The sequence below is a fragment of the Rhea pennata genome, chromosome 2, assembly GCF_028389875.1.
Source record: "Rhea pennata isolate bPtePen1 chromosome 2, bPtePen1.pri, whole genome shotgun sequence".
NCBI lineage: Eukaryota > Metazoa > Chordata > Aves > Rheiformes > Rheidae > Rhea > Rhea pennata.
Genome location: NC_084664.1, coordinates 30,386,125 through 30,405,586, shown reverse-complemented (window position 1 = coordinate 30,405,586; position 19,462 = coordinate 30,386,125). Strand labels below are relative to the sequence as shown.

General features: G+C 36.9%; 1 protein-coding gene across 4 annotated transcripts in view; it reads left to right on the top strand.

Annotated features, from left to right (window-relative positions):
- Positions 1-19,462, top strand: part of THSD7A (thrombospondin type 1 domain containing 7A) — a 201,835-nt gene that overhangs the window by 141,211 nt on the left and 41,162 nt on the right. For all 4 annotated transcript variants that reach the window (XM_062567769.1, XM_062567772.1, XM_062567771.1 and 1 more), the window contains 3 exons: positions 1,774-1,877; positions 11,521-11,715; positions 15,801-16,064. In XM_062567769.1, the coding sequence (XP_062423753.1) occupies positions 1,774-1,877; positions 11,521-11,715; positions 15,801-16,064 (563 nt within the window). The remainder of the gene's footprint in view (positions 1-1,773; positions 1,878-11,520; positions 11,716-15,800; positions 16,065-19,462) is intronic.

Here is a 19,462-nt window from a genome sequence, read left to right as displayed (position 1 = left end):
GGTTAAAGCAATGTTTTGCTTTCCTCAACTGCTAAGGATTATCATTGCAAGTTTATTAAGAGATCACACCATATTCAGCTGAAAGGTATAAAAGGATGTGAAACAGTATTATGAAACTACCAAAACGAGTACTTCAAATATCAGGGAATGCAACTTGAAAAGTTGTTCTGGTCAATATTGGAGTCAGAATTTCATCTTTTAAAATTCTAGCTGATCCTCATCTATTTAGTACCTTTATGATCAAATATTACTTGAGCCAGGGCATAACATACTAAGTAGGAGTATGTTAGCATTAGCATTTTTCTGACCTACACACATACTGTGACAGATGGACTCTCACACTCAGCTTTGCCCATGCCTCAATTTAGATACTGAATAGCGAAGACCAGGTTTGCAGTGAAACTTGAGCTGCAAAGCCATTTGTTAGCAACCACTTTAAACATGAGAGCAACTGATGATTTGAATTGTGGATGCAGGTTTTTTTCTCCACTCTGAGTAATTCAAACCATTGTGGATTAATTCAGAACTGTGATAATGATCAGCCTTACTTGCATTTGTTATATTTAAGCCTCGAGGTATACTGCTACAATATGACAGAAGTTTATAAAAGTTTTGCAAAAAATTAAGTTACTGATTGAATACGTTAAGCAGCACAATATTGTATTTTTTATCAGAGTTATTTGCAAAGTCTTTTGTGCTGCATTTCTTTTTCTTTTAAGAGGCTGGGGAACTGTTCATATTGTGCTGGTCTCTTGGTTGGATCCCCATTTCTCAGGTGCTGCCACTCAGCTGCCCTGGACCCAAAGGTGTTGTGGGATCGCCTGAGGCGACCTCGCAGTGATTTGACCCCACTGTCCCAATGCTCTGCCAGAGCTGGGGATTGCTTTTTGTCTCTAATTTCACTGTTTTCAGATAGCATTTGGAAGACTAAGCTTAACAAAGGAATTAGTTCATTGGAAAGCTTTACCCTTAAAAGCACGTCATTTGAAATTATTTGAAAACAAAACAAAAATCCCCAAAATTCCTTTGTCTGACCTCATCTTTTTTTTGTAACTCCAAGATTTGTCTATGCTTCAGGCTAGGCAGAATTACTGCATTTCTTGTTGTCTTGCAAGTTGCTTTCAGGAATGTTTAGAGGAGGGAAGTAAAAACTTGGGGAAGAGAAAAGAGGAGGAAGAGAAAGAAATGCACAAACACCCGCGTGTGACATTGTGTACTGCCAAAAGGCACTCCCAGGACTGCAGGAACTAGAGCTCAGCACCGAAGTCCTGCCTCTCTGATGTATTTGGGCAGCTTCAACACATCTTTGCTTCACTGATATAGGGAGGGAAAAATAAAAAAGAGAAAGAAAAGAAAGAAAAAGAGGGAGGAAGCTCATCAGGGCTTGCCTACTGCTTGAAAGTCATTCTTATTTAATGACTCCATGTTGCTTTTATGATAAAGTCTCAGTTTGCAACATTCAATTTTTAACATATTTTGTTCAATAGTGAAATATTCTGAGCATGCTTATATCCACAACAAAGAATTTCTCCTTTTAAATGGATATTTAAGTTGTATCAGTTGTTTATATTTTATGTAGTATTCTTTTTTGAAATTTCAATCTCGCATCTTATATAAATGTGTGTTAAGGCTGTTATGGATTTTCTAAAACCAATGTATAATAATAAACAATAGCTTGCAATTGTTTCTAGCATTATCTAGCACTTCTGCCTCAGCTTTGATTGCTAAGAATTTAGATGGATTTTTTCCAATTGATTTCCCTCCTCATTTCAGATGGAAGACCCACAAATGGCGCAGGTGCCAGTTGGTACCGTGGTACGTGCGCCAGGACAGTCCAGGAGCACATGAGACCTGTGGACCTGGGCTACAAGCAAGAGGTTAAATCCTTTCTTTTGATCTTCTGTTCCTCAGAAGTCTATAGGTGGCTGGTGTGGGAAACCTGTGAGAAATGCCTAAAATTTAGCCATTATGACTAAACACTGATTTTACTTAAATTTATAGGCATCAGCAGAGTAAAGTACTAGATGCTCATATAATAGGGTACATCCCAACCAGTATTTTGCAAATGTTTTGTCCATAAAATATCCATTTTTATTTATATCTGAGTATTGATGGCACACTAGAGACTACATTCATGGTATTGTTAGTTCAGGTTATGTCACCGTCTTTATCTGAAGCGAATTTGCGGAGGTATCTGTCAGAAGTATGCTTTCGAAAGGTACCCTTAAAAAGGAAGAAAAAAGAAAAAAACACTTTATGTATTTCTTTTTATGGAAAGCTTATGTAAATTCAGTGACATTTTTCACATAGCAAGGATGTGAACACGTTTTTATGGGTATATCCATTAAGAACAAATGCGAGACTTTTGCTCCCTTTAAGTGTTCATTCTGTGATCTGGCATCAGAAAATCCCCAAATAATTTCAGCTGGAGGAGGTCTCCTGGCCCAACCCTCCACCCAGAGTAGGGCCAGTTTCAAAGTTAGTTGCAACCCAACCTGGAGCAGGTTGCTCAGGGCTGTGTACCACTGAGTTTTGAATATCTCCAAGGATGGAGATTCTCCAGCCCCTCTGGGCAACCTGCTTGACTACTCTTGCAGTGAGAATTTTTTTCCTAATACCTAATGTGAAATCTTCCTTGTTTCCACTTGTGCCTGTGGCCCCTTACCCTTTCGCTGTGTACCTCTGGGAAGAGTCCAGCTCTGTCTTCTCCAGATCCTTTCATTAGGTGATGGCAGGGAGCAGTAAGATCCTGGCATGGGGTTACCCTCCTGGGAGGGGCAGGACTGCCATTTACCAGCATTGGACTTGCATGAGATTTCTGCCAGCCCATTTTTGCAGCCTGTCGAGGTCCTCCAACATTTTGGCTGCTCCTGTCAATTTGGTATTGTCTGCAAGCTTGCTGAGGGTGCTTTCTATATAGGTTGTTACAGATGTTAAAAAGAATTGGTCCTGGAGTTAATCACTGAGGTGCAAAGCTCTTAGTGACTGGACGTCAAACCACTGACATTTTGAGCCCAGAGATCCAGACACTTATCACCAATTTTCATTTAATAAAAAAATAAATCAGCCAAATCCAGCTTTACTGTCACCTGTCCTCATAGGGAATTTCAGGAGTTTAACAGAATTGCATATGTGTATAGTAGGGAGGTTTTTTAGGTGTTAAATAAATACAGTATGAAAATAATTACAATACTTACTTACTGTGTTACAGTAATTGAATTGCTTTGAGCTTGTAGTCAACACTGAATGTCAGGACATTTTTTTTTTTTTTGCCTTTTCTGAGTGCAAACTCAAATCTATTATAACAATATTGGCTCAGCAGATTGCAAAAGTCCTGACCAAGGACATTGCTAACTACAAAAGCGAAATGTTCTGGTCATTAACTTCCTTGCAATATTAAAATAGGTTATGCTATTCTTTAAAAAAAAGTCATAAGATAAATCTTAAACTAGTAACTTCTATCACTTACTCAGAAGGTGTTAAAGGAGATCAATTTAAAGCTTATCACAAAATGAAACCTGAAGGTCTTGCCTGCTAATACAAAAGGCTTCTGACTGTGGTAATTCTTACAATGGTCTGGCACTAATGCAGCTCTATTTCTAGCAGCTCAGGAGGATACATTCAGATTACACACTGAGAAAATAAGATTTCTGTCTTTGGTAGGAGTTAAGGATAGTACAAAATGTTATACTTGCATTATAGTACCTAAATCTGTTGCCTTTGTCTCAAAGTCAGTTAACGGAGAAAGACAGCTAATTGTAGTGTATGGAAAAAAATGTATAATTATGGTATGTTGTGAGGGTTTTGAGTTTACAATTTTTCTGTAACTGCAATCATATCCAGTACTGACATATATACATACATTAATGCATGGTTTTAGAATTACTGGAGATACAATTTTTAAATATGGTAAAATAACCAGGCAGAGTTTCCCTCTGGTATTACTCATAGTTGCTAGTTTGATAATGCAAAGGATGATGCACAGAAGCTGGAGATGTAATGGAAGCTGATGTAGCTCTCCAGTATGATTTGATCAAGCAGTAGGATGAGTTATCCTTAGTTGAAAACCCTGGGAAGCAGCTAAGCCTGAAGAAAGCAGGTGGTTTTTGTAGAATTCTGTAAATGTTTCTGGGACCAACTGTTGGGAGGGTTTTGTTTGCTTTCTCTTTTTGATAACTCTATTTAATGTATAATTTTTATTTTAAAACTCACAGAGAAGATAGTTAAGTTGGATAATCAAAGTCTCTTTGGGCCTCAGTCCAAGAACCTAAATACGAGTCTTGTCTAGCCTGTTCAAGTGATAAAAGTTACAGGCATTTAAGCCTGAGCCTTTCTTGGCCTAATATTTTTCTCGTTGATACAACTGATAAAATCCAAGTTCAGATCTCTTATATTTTATATATTGTGTCTCAGTGTTTCAATACCTGAAGGTATCTTTTTTGTGCTAAGTAATGTGAACTGATATTCTGTAAGAGCTTAAAAAAAAAAAAAAAAAAAAAAAAAAAAAAAAAAAAAAAAACCCAAAAAACAAAAAAAACCCCAAAAAACGGCTATTCTTTAGCTTGAGAAAAATGAAATATTTTCTGTTTTCTTGAACACCTTTACAATGAATTTGACTTGGAAATAAAATATGAATTTTTTGCACAGAAGTAACTTTCATTATGGAAAATGTCACTACTGTTGTGTAGGATATTGGTTCAAATTTTACTCAGTTTTCACCTCAGAAATTGCCTTTTGAACACAGATATTTTGCTTTGATTAATTTTGTGTAGGTTCTCTGTCACACAGGGCATTAAGTTATTGCTTCTCCCTGCTTATAGTATGTTTTTTGCCATGAAGAAAGTCATGCGTGAATTTTTAGTGGTGCACATTGGTTTTTTTTGGCCGCTTGCATGAGATTTGGTTTCGTGCAAGATTCCCACTGAAGGGAGGATGACCCTGCAAGCGTGTGTCAGATCTAGCTCTGTTTGGGACACTGTTAGAAAGGTGTCACCAGTTTCTGAAATAAGACTCTGGAAGAGATTTTGTCCATCTCGCCGCAGATTCTGTAATCTGTGGAGGTTAAGGAGGCTTCCTGCATTTTTAGTTTTGTGTAAATAAAGTTTCTACAGACTGTGAAAAACCGTGCATGATATGTTGTTAGACGTTCTGTACTACGTGATAATTTATTTAAAGATTGCTTTCCAATGTAGATACAGAAAAAGACAAAGCTAATACTGTGCAAGGACTAACTGTAAGCACCACAAAGTAAGGAAATGCTAAATGATATTGTACTTATGATGTGATAGTAGGATAGAAAAATTTTGAATAGAATATTTAAGCATTCGCTGGCGATCACTCTGTACAAATGTTTACCATATTGTGAAAATGTAGAAATAGCAGCATTTCTTCTTCAGTCAAAAAAGAGTTCTCTGATATTTCTTGATCCTCATGAATGCAGAAATCAGTCATTCATCTGTTTGCAGTAACTTACCTTTGATGGTGAGCTGAAGCAATAATCTTGTAGAAATAATCTCAGCGCTTTGAGTTTTGGTGGCTTGTCCTTTTAGTTTGTATCGCTATTCAGCAGAGCAAGTAATTGCATTCTTGTATTTGAGAACAATTCTCAGTTCTTCTTTCTCAGTGCTAAGATGTTGCCAGTGCTATTAAGTTACCCTATTTCTGATGTGATTGCCTGCACACAAACATTGTAACTCGTAACGTAGCACCAAGTGTGTTAAATACAAAATACGGGCACATCCGAATATGCATTAATTAGCAGTTTATTTTGAACAAAATATTCTCTACTGTTCATGGTTTAGTTAGAAATATAATTACATTGGAAGGAAAAACTAAAAGTTAGAAATTGTAAAAAATGGCTGCTTATGTGTCTGATCTTAACAGTCTATGAATAATGTAGAGCATATGCACGCCTAGCGTTATATCACTACTTTACTATTCCCATTTTTGCTCTTCAGCTTTTTTTTTATCACATTGTTCTTGCTTGGCAGAAAAGATACTTGGGTGAATCATAAAATTTAAACTCTGATTCATTGTTAAAGACAGCTCTGTTTCTAGCTGTCCTGTATAATGAAGATTTTGATACAAACATCAGTTAAATGAACATGTCACAATTTTAGAACTTGGATCAAAGCAGAGGCAAGAGAAGAAGAGTTTGGGGGATATTTTTTACTTAACGAGCAAATTTTTTTCAGCGTTTTTAAAGAAGTACATTAATTATTCATGCGAATGATGGACAGCTATTAACAGCTATTTATAGCTAAACTCAAGTGTAATAACAGAGCATTTGCTATCTAAGCAGCAAATTCATTGTTCTAGTCATGGTGATTGTGTTGAATCTTTATTATGAATGAAAATTTGCCATTGTATCACTGGTAAAGTGCCCCTTAACAGTGGATAAGCAGAGCAAGAAAGTATTTTATAATTTGCAGTAACTTAATTCTACCTTTCTTTTGTTTAAAACTTCTAATAAAGAGTCATATGTGTGCATCAGGCAGATGTTTGAAACTTGCATTTGACTCTATCCCCCAGAAACAAGAAATAGCAATAACAGCCGTTGTTAATTAACAAGACTAAATTAGCCAGATGTCTTGGTGAGTAACAGAAGAGTCACCTGAAACCCAGGAGGGAAAGGCATGAAGGGCTGGCAAATAAAAAACAGAAAAACTGGAACAAAAAAGCAAATGCTTGATAAAACTGGGCTAGCAGTATTTGATGCAGGTGATGTGGGCTATAAACCCCACTACAAGAGGAGCTGGTTTTGGCTGGGGGATGCTCAGCAATACAAAGGCTTTCTAGTTCTCAAAGCTGGCATTTATTCCTGCATAGGTAACTTCAAAGGGTGTGCTCTGTGAGCTGGGCTAATGCGTAAAGTTGGAAATGGTGAACAGTTTAAACAGGTATACTTTCTGCTGTGCTTATATCTTAAAAAAAATTGTGATAGTAAACCTGAGTTTCTGTAAATTCTGAAGAAACTTGGGAAATACATTTCAAAAACATTTTGAAGTGTGTATAAAAGCCTAGGAAACTTGCTTACGTATTAAAAGTAAGACTTGTTGGCCTGAATCCCAATCCTTGTCAAGAGGGCAGGTAAGAGATGAAAAGGGGTAGTGCCCAGACTACACTAGCCTGATCACGTCATGGCATCCGTGGGCGGATGGATGCACAGGGCAGAGCTGTCCCCATGACTGCAGGGAGAAATGAGTGCCGAGGAGACCCCCTGGGATCACCGGAGACGGGGGCGGCACCGGCAGCGAAAGCCGCCCAGGCTTCGCTCTCGCTGTCGCTGGGCCCGGGCAGCGGCACTCCCGTTCCGGCGAGGTTTGCTCTTCGGCAGCTTCGTGCCCTCGTGGCAACCGCGAGAAGGACGACAAAATCGTGAAGGAGGGGTGCTGCAGGAACGAGTTGTGAACTACTGTTTTAACGTAGTTAACACCACTAACAGAGTGCTCTGTTGTCTGCTTCGTGTTTCGGTCACTGCAAAAGACAACAGGCAGCTTCAGGTTTTGCACTAAAGTAAGGATTTGGACAACAGTACTCAAAAGCAGCAGTTTTTACATGAGAAATAAAATTTTGCTGGCAAAAGGCCAAAATCTCTAGACAGCTTTTCTCTGCAATAACATGTCTGTATTCTCTTCGGCACGTAAAGAACATTTTCACAGAGCAGTTGGTACATGCTCCTTAACACGCTTAATTAGAGAAATACTTGGTCACGCAGTTGTCCAGGGTGCCATGTCCCCCGCAGGCAGGAAGAGGCGGTGATGAAGTCCTAAAGCCTGGGCAGCACTGGTGTTAGGAGTAAGAAAAGTTACGGAGTCCTGGACTAATTCTTGTCCTTCTGGAAATGAAACTGAATACTCCTACTATTAGAAATATTTAACAAATGAAAAAGTAGTAGCACAAGTGTGTTGTAAAACAAAGGATTTCAGAGCACTTTAAAATACTGTAATTTTTAACTGTTGAGGTCACTGAATCCTACATCCCAGTGAAATCTTGGTGAAGTATTTTACTGATGGGAACAATACTGACGAGATTTTTGTATAGGCCTGCGCATAAAAAAAACTTTTTCAAATATAGTTGTACTCTTTCATTAGGCCAACAACAAAATATATTAGTCTGTAGTCCCCTATGGGTTAGTTCAAGCAATGCTATCAGATAAAGCTTTAATTACATCTAAGTCTCTTGTCTAGAAAATTCAGACTGCAATTTAATTCACACCTTTCTTTTGGGAGATACTAATTGTTAAATACCAAAACAATTTCCTAAGTGAATTGTTTCTGTGTTCAATTTGATTTTTCTGTTAGCTGTATTCTTGTTTTATGTTTTCACTTAACTATTACTTGTGCTTAATTCAGTAATAGAAGAACCGCATTCTTTCCACTTACTGCTAATGTGTACAATAAATGTGGTTGTATAGTTAAAATAATTGTCCGTCACTGTACAGCTTTATAGTAGTTGAAGACGTTGCTCCTTATAGTGAGTTAATCATTGATTACAGCTGACTTTTACAGAATATAATTAAACAACCATGTATTTAATCAGAGACACATGAGATAGGTTTGCCCAAATAAGATTGTGTATAAAAAAGTAAATGATATTCTTAACACCTCCACTTACAGTCTGGGAATTGCAGATGTGAAAAAAAACTCATCTACTTGGCCAAAATAATGTATTAATGGTATGTGCACAGTTGTCAAAAAACCCTGCTCTAAATCATGGAAAAATAGCCGCTCTGCTGGTGTTCACAAGGGGTGTAAACATTCAAATAGATACCTTAATCCATAGAATAACAATTGTTGAAGGGAATATAAAGTCAATCATCCAGGCCTTGTCAACCAGAAGTAATATAAATAGTTATGGACAGGCACAATGAAAATAAGATTCAAGAATTGTTTTTGTATGCCAACATGCCAAGCTGTCCTTTAATAACTATTATTATTAAGGTGAAATACTTAGGTCTCAAGAATGCCTTGTTTTCCTGTTTTGATTGCTGCAGTAAAACTGGCAGCTAATATGGGGAAAAAAAATAAGAATAATCCCAAGGGGAGCTTCTCAATTGGGTTTGCTTGATGTAAATTACATGCACTGTTATAATTCTGAAAAAATATGTAACAGTTTGAATATCTGCTCACAGAGTAATGTTTAATAACCAGGAAAGATGAGTTGCCTTTTAGAAAAACTCAATTTAGCTAGAAGGTACGTTCTCCTATGGACAATGTTTCTGACCTAGCAAAAGACTAGACAGAGACAGGTCTCTGAAAGGCAGCATCTCAAATGAGTAATAAACTTTCAGAGGTGGTTATTAAAGTTATTAGATTAATCTGTGGGCCATCATTTAGCCCTTGGCCCTTTTTACTGCTAAAAATGATGGCCTGTATCTCAGAGGCAACACACTTAAGTTAATGCAATTAGTCTTCCTGATGCATGCATATGCCAAAGTCAACCTCAAGACAGAGGATTTCAGTTTGACCTCTGAATATCCATGTGGCAGAATGTGTCTGAACTGTGTTTTTATCTCTGGGCATCTGATGTATGCCATGTAGCAGAAAAGAATCTCTTGGAAGAATGCAAAAATGTAGCGTAGGCCTGCACTTGAAGGTGCTGGTTTGACTTGTATTTTTTCATAATATTCAAACAAGTATGGAAGTCCTATAGTATGTACAGTTAACGCATTATTAAAATACTTGCTGTAGAAATTTTCAATTTTCAGATGTTCATTTTTTTCTCATTGAACCACAGTAATTATATCTGAAGAAAGGAGTTTTTTTCCTCATAGAAGCTACATCAATAATAATAGGATTTAATAGAATAATTGCATTAGACAATGTACAGCTGGTCAGTCCACCAGTAAGCACAACTTAATGCAGTACTGAGCCTATTATAAGCAGTGCTGGCAGTCCTACTCCAAAGGGCAGTCAAGGATCAGGGAAGTTGTTTGCTTAGCATCTCTGGAAAAAAAAAATCCCTCCTATTCGGTATGTTCTACAACAGGCGTATGGTAAAACAAATCACATAGGACCTTGAGATACAGTTTAATAGGCATGCAGATTTGGAAACAAACATCTGGATCATCAAGTTCAGCTTCCTACAATCATTATGAAGCAGGGATTTAGTCTAGAACAATCAGAAGAAAACCCCTTTTTTAATTTTTTCAGAAGTCATTGGTCATTAAACCCTTCCAATTACTTTGCAGAATCTGGAAAAAGAGTTTCTTTCCTCACATATTCTTCCTTCTTTTCCCCCTTTTTGACAGACAGTTTTTTGTTTTGTTTTGAAACTTTGCATTTAAGCACTTTTTTGTCCAACAGTTGAACCCATAATAGTTGGGTTAGGTGATATTTACATTTTTTTTCAATTCACATGCCAATAAAACTATTATTGTCAGTACAATAGAAGTACTATGTTTAAATTATAGAGCAGAGTGTAATATAAAACATGATATTCCCTCATGTGTAGAGAATGATATATTGTATTTGAATGCAATATTACTGCAACAATTGGTGATCCAAATTACTTTCACAGTCATTATGAGATACTGCATATACTGTATGCTGGCAGACTCCAAGAAACATAAATATGATTCCATTGTGTAAAATATACAACTAGAAGTTTCCAATCTTATTACTGCATAATAAGTTTTTTTGTTGTTGTTTTGGGCTAGGAAATAAAATGAGATTTACTGGGGCTTGTGATTAAAATAATAGATAAGTAACAATATTTTTTTTAAAAAAAAGAAATTTATCTGTGAGGAACAATAATAGAGCACTGTTAAAGACTATACATCCAGCCCTATTTTTTTTGTAATAATCTAATGTTCTAGCAACTTTCTCTTGTGACATCCGAAGTTTTCTTAAGAAACTATATTTTTTGTTTAGGACGTGGGTATTCTAACACAAAAAATTGTGCCCTTATTCATTGATACCCCACCTGGCAAACATGCTTTGCTCTTCAATCCTTTGGTCAAGACTGAAAATTGCTAAAGCCTGTCAGACAGTAATGCTGCTGAGAATGGCTAAGTTGTCTGTGGTATCCAGAACTCAAATGTGTTTCTAAATGGTATATATGTCCCTTCTCCAAAATCAATGCTACAGGTATACACATTCAGCTTTATAGCTTATATACTATTCATCTACTTAAAGTAACTTTGCAAGTTTGTAATGTCTGAGTTATGGCCCATCTCTGTAGGTAAAATTATAATATGGGAAGTAGTATGGTGCAGCAGGTGTGGATAACACTGTGCAGCTCCTTATAATATTTGTAGTTGTCTTTAAGGCTTTTGTTGCTGCTAAATATTGATAAAGAAATAGTAATTTAAACATAATCTCAAAAAGTCATTCAGAAATTTCAAGTATTTATTCATAATTGTTAGATACCAGTAATTGCAGATGTTCAGTTGTTGTATCACACAGCTTTCTGGGCTTTCCATGCAGTTTTATGGTAGAATATTGTTTGACTTACTAAATTGAATAGGAACATTTATGAATACGTGCTGAATTTAACTCCATCCTTTTTTGCTTCCAGCAATTACTTGTCGCAGACAAGATGGAGGACAGGCTGACATCAGTGAGTGCCTTAAATATGCTGGCCCGTTACCGTCCTTAACACAGACGTGCCAGATTCCTTGCCAAGACGACTGCCAGTTTACAAACTGGTCAAAGTTTTCTCCCTGTAATGGGGACTGCGGAGGAGTCAGGACCAGAAAACGCACTCTTGTTGGTAAGGGTAGTGAGAAAATCTTTTACTAATTGTTGATACTTTTTTGATTAAAACATGTTGTTCTGAGGTTCCCTTATAACAAGCAGACAAGCATTTGCCATCAGGGGTGGAAATCAGACCAGCTGTCACTGTCAAGCTCTATATAGTGTTGAAGTGGGCAAAAAAAATCTCAACAAACTCATGGCATACGTGTCAGACTCTTGATCATAGGGAAGGAAAGATCCCATGTTAATGTCTGAAGAGAAGAGCATATGAGGCTAGTGTTTCTTCCAAAGTGACAACACACAGTAAAGTACAAAGTAGCCTGTTACTTTTCCTGACAGGTAAGTCAACGTTATCTGTAATGAAACATTTAAAGCAGCATGATTAACCAACAGTCTGATGCAGAGTGTTAGGAGAAAACAAAATCCTTACCTGCACATTTGTTGAGTCCCTCCATTATCCTTTCTCTTTCTCCAAAAAACACTCAGTTGGTTTTCATAGCTTGTTTATTCTGTAGCCTGCTTCCATGCACAATGAGGTTAGAAAGTCTACTTAGTAGTCTTTAGTCTACTATTTATTTGTACAGTATTATGTTCTAAGGCTGCCCATTCATGCTAAGCATATAGCATGTATAAAATAAGAGTCAGACCTTTACTTAAGGAATTTCTCTGAATTATAGCTTGGAATACCAAAACTATTTTTCAAAAATATATATATTTTTTTGCTTTGATTTTATTTATCTGCTAGTTTGCAGGCAGGTCTTCCAGAATCTAGTGAACATTAAAGAAAACATAACTCAAAGACACTAGCTGATTAGCTTGATGGTGTAAAACCCCACAGACCTTGAAGATCCCACATGACATGAATAGGAAGGCACACTGAGAAATCCAGGACAAATTTGTCTTGTTCTGGAGAGAAAAAAATCTCTTGAAATTTGCCATATCACTCTTAAAATTACTTTGAGTCACAATCAAATAAGTTTAATTCTGTTAAGATGAGAAACTACTTCTAGATTTGGAAAGCAGGTCAAGAAAAATAAAGTAGTGACAGCATCTGTTAGCTATTTGAACTTTACTTGATTTGTATGTGTTTTCTCAGCTAAGGATTTAGGGGGCAGATTTGCAATTTGTTTTGCTTCCTCAATGATTCCATAGACAAGCTACGTCTTATGGGTGTTCTTTCACCAGACTGAACTCTTCTTTGTGGGGAAAAAGCTCCATATTCATTGAGGGTGTCATTGAGGGTTTTGTGTAATGAAGAGCTTTGTAATTAATTTAATTAGAGTGTCAGTTGCTAATGAAGAGTCAATTGTTAGCTTTTGATATGCAGAGATGCTTTCAGAACATGACTTGTCATTGCCCAGGCATTGGAAGCCCCTCATTTTTCAGAAAGCCATTCATAAAATTTGAATGTGTGTTCCTAGCAAACTGAAGCAGTAACAATTTCTGACTCTAAGCATCTAAGCTGTCGACCCACTTATTGTCTGTTAAATATGCCCATATTAGGCAATACAAAGTATTAGTAATATACAGTAGAAACAAAATAAGCTGCAGCTACATCCCAATTATGGCTCTTCTTTACAGAAGTGGAGGAGTAATTTAATGAGGGTCTTTCATCTCCTTTCTCCTGATTGCATTAACACAGTTCATAATCCTTTGACTGTGGAATCACCGAGAGTTCACATATATTGTCAAAATCTTGCCTGGAATAGAGACGTGCAATAAGATTTCTTTGGCTCAAAACCATTTTGATGTATCTTTGCCCTTGGTATATTGTCAGGTTTTGGTTCTATTTTCTTTGCTTTTGTTTTTTATACTGAGCAGTAATTGGGGAAAAACACGTCGTTGAAATATCCCTGGAGCTTCTAATAGGAATTTGCAAACCTTGTGAAAAGCTTCTTTTCTTTTCTTTTTTCTTTTTTTTTTCCTACTTTTGGTGGCAGACTAATCAGCAATCACATCTCCTTAACTGGATCAAGTGTTCTTCCTTACATTCCACTTTCTCCTTTTGTATGAAGTCTTCATGGCTGTGCCCAGAGTCCCCTCTTGGGTGGCATTTGGGTGCCTTGGAATTACTGCAGCACTTGACTGCTTTCTAGCCTCTCGCTATAAATTGTCATTTTCAGTTTTGAGCTGTGGTTTACTTTGACTTTTTAACTGCAAAACCTTGAATGGTATGTGTATGATTAAGTGAATCTTTTCCCTGCCTAAACATTCATTCTCTCAGTTCTTCTTTGTGCCTTCATCCAGCAGCTCCGATCCCAGTGTGAACTTCCTTGGGTTCATTTTCTGCCTTATTTCTTAACCTAAGTATGCACTTTTGGGGGTGGCTTTTCACTTCATCAGGTAGTATTTTTCTGTCTTGTGATATTCTTATACTTAATCTCCAAGGTAGGACAGTCCCTTGAAACTTTGGGAGTTTTTTCCATTGCTATTTGTTAACAAAAGAAAAGGTTTTTCCAAAGCTGCACTAATCTTTACCACAAGCTCTTCTTTGTTCCACGCGATTGCCATCCCTCTCTTTTTGAAACACATACTTTCTTCTGCTTTTTTTGGTTTCAATCTGCTGCTTTATTTATTCTGCGGGAAAGGAGAAGAAAAAACCACGCTTTGTTCCTAAATTATAAGTGAAACCTTGAGAGTGAGAGTTGGCCTCTGCCGCAGCACTATTTGCCAATTAGTCGGTGTAGTCTGTTGTGGAGGAAAGCTAGCAGAGGGGGTGCCCGTTAGCGGCGTCAGGAGGAGCGCGAAAGGATGCAAGCCCTATCCCCCGCGCCATCCCCCCGTTAATCAGTACGGGAACACTGAATAATTCATAACCTTCAGGAAGGCTCACTGTGGCTCTCTTGTAATACCAGTGAACTTTATGGCAGGTTTGCTTCCACAGGAAAAAAAAGAAAAATCCCTAACAAATTTTTTTTTGTTTTAAAAAACAAAACAAGAAGAGTCTTGCCTCTTGCCGCCGTATTAATGCTTTGAGGTGCTGCCCTGGACTGAGTTAAGCTGCTCTGTCAAACTTGTTAAGACTCCGATTTTTCCTATGGTATGTTCCGGGTTACAGCGTGTTATCCAGGCTACCGCATAAGGTGAATACATAATTATTTGTAGGGAAAAGATGAGGAGGAAGAGAGGTATATTTTTAGTATGCAGTTGTGCTATCAAAAGAAAGAGAAAATTTTCTTCATGAAGTACCTTGCTTCTATTTATACCTCAGACAGTAGTGAACATCAGCACTGTCCTAAGGGTGCTGCAAAATTGTGTCTGGGGTTTTGTTTTGAAAAGCAAGAAAAGTAGTGCAGAATATTCATTTATAGTCTCATCTAAGTAACAGACTTTTTAAAAACAATTTTTGCAAAGACTCCTACAATCATACCAGAGTTGTATGATAGGGAAATATACTTAGGAAGAAAATTAGAGCAAATTTTACCAAAGAGAAGATTTTTGTTGGATAGGAGGTGAGCAGACTCCAGATGGGGAAGGGAAGCAAGTTGCTAGAAGATACTTGAAAAGAAACAAAAATTTACTGGAGCAGCTTATTCCATTAAAGGGAACTAATAGTAATTATTAACAAATGATATAGTAACATGTAATGAAATTAAAGGATTTTGACATTTTGAAAGAATGTGCTACTATAAGAAAGATGCATGTTACTTCCTGCAGCAATTTTCTTTAATTTGAGAAAGTTTTATCTATATGTGAGAGACATTATTTAGTGGACTGAATGTACACTGATGAGGAAATAAAGGGTAAATAGTATATTTTTTTTTAACTGCTGACATTTTCAAACTGGATTCCCTAAGCTCTTTTATCTGAATTAAACATAAATATGTGGCTTTGTCTTAAAATATGTTGCCTCTGTGCAAACTGTAGGCATTCATTATGTTAGAAATTCAAGTTATTAATCTAACTGATTGAATAAAGGTTAATGTAACTACTTTTAGGCATGTGTATTTATTTTCAAGCACGTGTGTTTGCAAACTTTGGCATTGGCTTTGTGTCCTTTGGAGGTTTGATTTTGAAATTACTGATGACTAAATGAATTTGGGGAAGGAGTAGGATATAAACTGAATCAAACTTTCTAAAATAATTCTCTCTTCTTTCTAGGAAAAAGTAAGAAAAGGGATAAATGCAAAAACTCTCAGCTATATCCTCTGATTGAGAATCAGTTTTGTCCATGTGACAAATACAGTGCTCAGCCCGTGGGGAACTGGTCGGACTGTATATTACCAGAGGGAAAAGTGGAAGGCTTATTGGGCATGAAAGTACAAGGAGACATTAAAGAATGTGGACAAGGCTACCGCTACCAGGCCATGGCATGCTACGATCAAAACAGTCGACTTGTGGAAACATCACGGTGCAACAGTCATGGTATTTAGAAACCTCTTTTCTTTCATCTCTTTACTTACCTGCATTATTCCATATAACCTATCCATACAGGCAGAATTAGCAGATTAGTGTTTATTGCTCAGGCTGCTTTTTATCCCAAGATATCTTCAAACCCAGCACACATTTTATACACATCTAAAAAGTAAGATTCTTCAGACATACAAAGTAAAGTTTATTTTTACTGATTGGTACAGTGCAATATTTAAAAGTAAAATGATGGTAAATTACCGGCTAGGTATTTGTTTTATGGAAAAGTCAAATCTTGTCATTCTTCCTGATAACTGTACCTATGCATTGGAGAATTAAGTTATTTAGGAAGTTCAAAGCCTCAAAAAACAAAAAGGGACAGCACAGGCTGCTGTGACCTTTTGCAAAGAATGAAATGATTTCCTTGAAATAGAGTCTTCAGGTAGCTTTAATCTCCTTAAATAGCCTTATCTTTCCCCTTTCCTCTTCAGCACTTTAAAATATACATATTAATCTGAGTTCAACAGCACACAACACTTTTCTGCCTAGGTGTAATTCTCAGTGTCATGGGTAAAGTTAGAGTTTTTAAAGACTTTACGGTCTTTGTATCCACAGTGCTCTTGGAGGGGACAATTTTCTTCAAAAATGTTCTCCCTCCTAAAGTGGATGTATCTATAGCATTAGGACCAGAACTGGAACTTTCTGGCTTCACTGAGACAGAAATATGCTAACGTACATTACCAAATCTTTTGTATTCATTTGTTTTCCTGCATGCAGAGCAAAATTGTATATCTGAGTTATTGATATAAAGAGCTGGAGTTTAGTCTCATGCCATTAAATAGTCAACTTAAGTTTAATTTGTATATGTATTTTAATTTATAAACTAAGAAATTTTAAATGTCATTTATTTACTTAGATTAAATTAAAATAGCTAATCAAAAAAGTTGAATGACTGATGGGGATTTTAATTAACACCAGTAATTCCCATTTTGAACTTTGCTTATGATAAATTGTAAACGGAATGCATCAAGCCAGACCTCGCATATCCTTGTGGTTAGATGGAAAGGTGATCATTGAGTTCAGTATCTCAAAGCAGAGCTGGAAGATAAATGTGTGATGAATTTTCTTCCATGATTATTTTTATTCAAAACCTTTTTTTGGTAATTTTTACTGAAAGATAAATACTAAACAACTGAAATTCTTATAACTAAAATTGAATAACAACATTGGATTATTTTTCTAGATTACTATCTGTTTCACTTTGGAATGACTGAAAAATACCAAAACTGTAAACTGTCATGGGACAGGAAAACCCTTTCCTTTTCAGCTCTGAATACTTCTAATGTTCCTTAGTTTTATTCTCAGCTGCTTGCACTGGCTATTGACATCTGCAGAGAATTAAGCCAATTGCCTATTTTTGTCCTTTTGTATATTCTAAAGAGGTGAGAGAGAAAGCACATACTGCACTTTTTTGACCTGACCTGGACATTTGCCACATTTGCTGTACCAAAAAATCCAGCTACTCCAATGCCCAGCGGCTGTATACACACAGATCTGCCTGGGCCTGAGGGGATTAGAAAGCTCCCCAGAAAGATAGTGAGGAAAGCTGAAAAAGAGATGTGAAATAATCCTAATTGTTCAGGAAACCATCATTAGAAAACAGTAGAAAAGAGACTTACTAATTTCCTGTTTCTCCAGGCAGGGAGGTTACTTTTTAACAGCGTTTTCACTTGTGACCATTGCCAGTAGCCAGGCAGTAACTGGTAGTCAGTTTTCATTTTTGCCTATGGTTTTCTCAGATTTGTGTGCTTTTTTGTTTGTTTGCTTGTTTGTTTAATTTATTAAGTAAAACCAAGAATGCCAGACCCACCCCATGTTAGAAGCAATATTGAGCCTAGAGAGACCCTGGTCAATGTAAATTGGAAAATAACAGAAGAACTGAAATCCTTGCAAAGCTGGAGGGACTAATGGCCTAATACCAGTCGTCATTGCCTTCAAGGAGTAGGGACTGTCAGGTTTTGTGTCAACAGCAAAGGGACAATAACATGTGAGGGAAGCAGAAATTGTCTATCTGAAAGCAAATCATAGGTGCTGTACATGGCAGGGAACGTGCTACTTGAGGTAACTAGCAGAAAAAGGTGAGAACTGTTGTGTTGCCTAGAGCAGGGCTGGATTTAGCAGCCTTCAAGCGTTAGTAGTGCGCTTTGAGAAATCAGTGCTTGCCACAGTTTTACAAAATGGGAAGTCATCTGAATATCTGCTTCCCATTTTGCTCTAACTTCTTAAAGAGAGGTAAAATGTTACTAATTCAACATGCAGCATGAAACGATAGCGTTGAGATGCTTGTCTCTTGCAGCCACCAAACGACATTGCAGAGGAATGTGGAATTTTTTTGAGATATTACAGAACCCAGGCTCCCCCCGACGCATTCGTGGTTCGATCTCTTTCTGCAGAGCACACCGTGTCCTGCCTTTACTGCATGCTTTCCTTGTTGCAGCAGTGATTGATGCCCATATTCAAGTATATTTCTTATTAATTATAAAACAATTGGAACTCAATGTGTTCCTTTCTTCAGTAAGCTTAGTAGTAGCAAATACCTTAAGCCAAAGCTTTCAAAATAAAATAAATAAATAAATAAGGAATTGTATAACAAAATATCAGAGAAATAAAAAAGGAATAAAAAATGGAAAAAGCATATTATCAACTGTCTTTGTCCTGTTACAACTCTTCATGATAGTTACCCCAGAAGAAGTAATTTCCAGTCTAATGGATTATCAATGAATGTCCCCTACACTCACAGTGATCACAGTGAATAAAAAATCAGTGCAAAGCTACTGACAGAATGTTGTTATTATACCTACTAAACTGAGAGCTACCATTTATATGCCATTAGCACTAGTAGGCTCCAGAGACAATCTTCCCAAAATACAACATTGCTGTATTTTTATATATAATTGCCAAAATAATAGCATTGCTTTGTTTTGTTTTTCTTGCTACAATTTCACCCCAATTTTCTCACGGATTTGAGGTCTCTTTTTGCTCTCTTTGAATACTGGAAATATTTGTGAACCATTACTATATTTATTTTTGATTGGGAAGCCTGAATCCTTATTTATTTATTTATTTATCTATTACTTTATTTCTTTTTCTGTAAGTCAATTTACTAAGGTTTCTGTTTCTTTGATTCCCTCCCCTCCCCCCCAAATTTCATTGCATTTTTTTTGCTAGCACATCAGGCATCTATGTATGTTTTCTCATCAGTTCCATTTCAGGGGGAGAGTATCTTTATCTTGGTCCAGGCATTGGCAGGTGCAGCTTGGAATTGCAGTAGGACTGATCCTGCTTTCCTTGTGCACCTTAGAATTGTTTGACAAGAATTTCAAGTGTACCCCATAAGAGGGGGTGGTCAGATA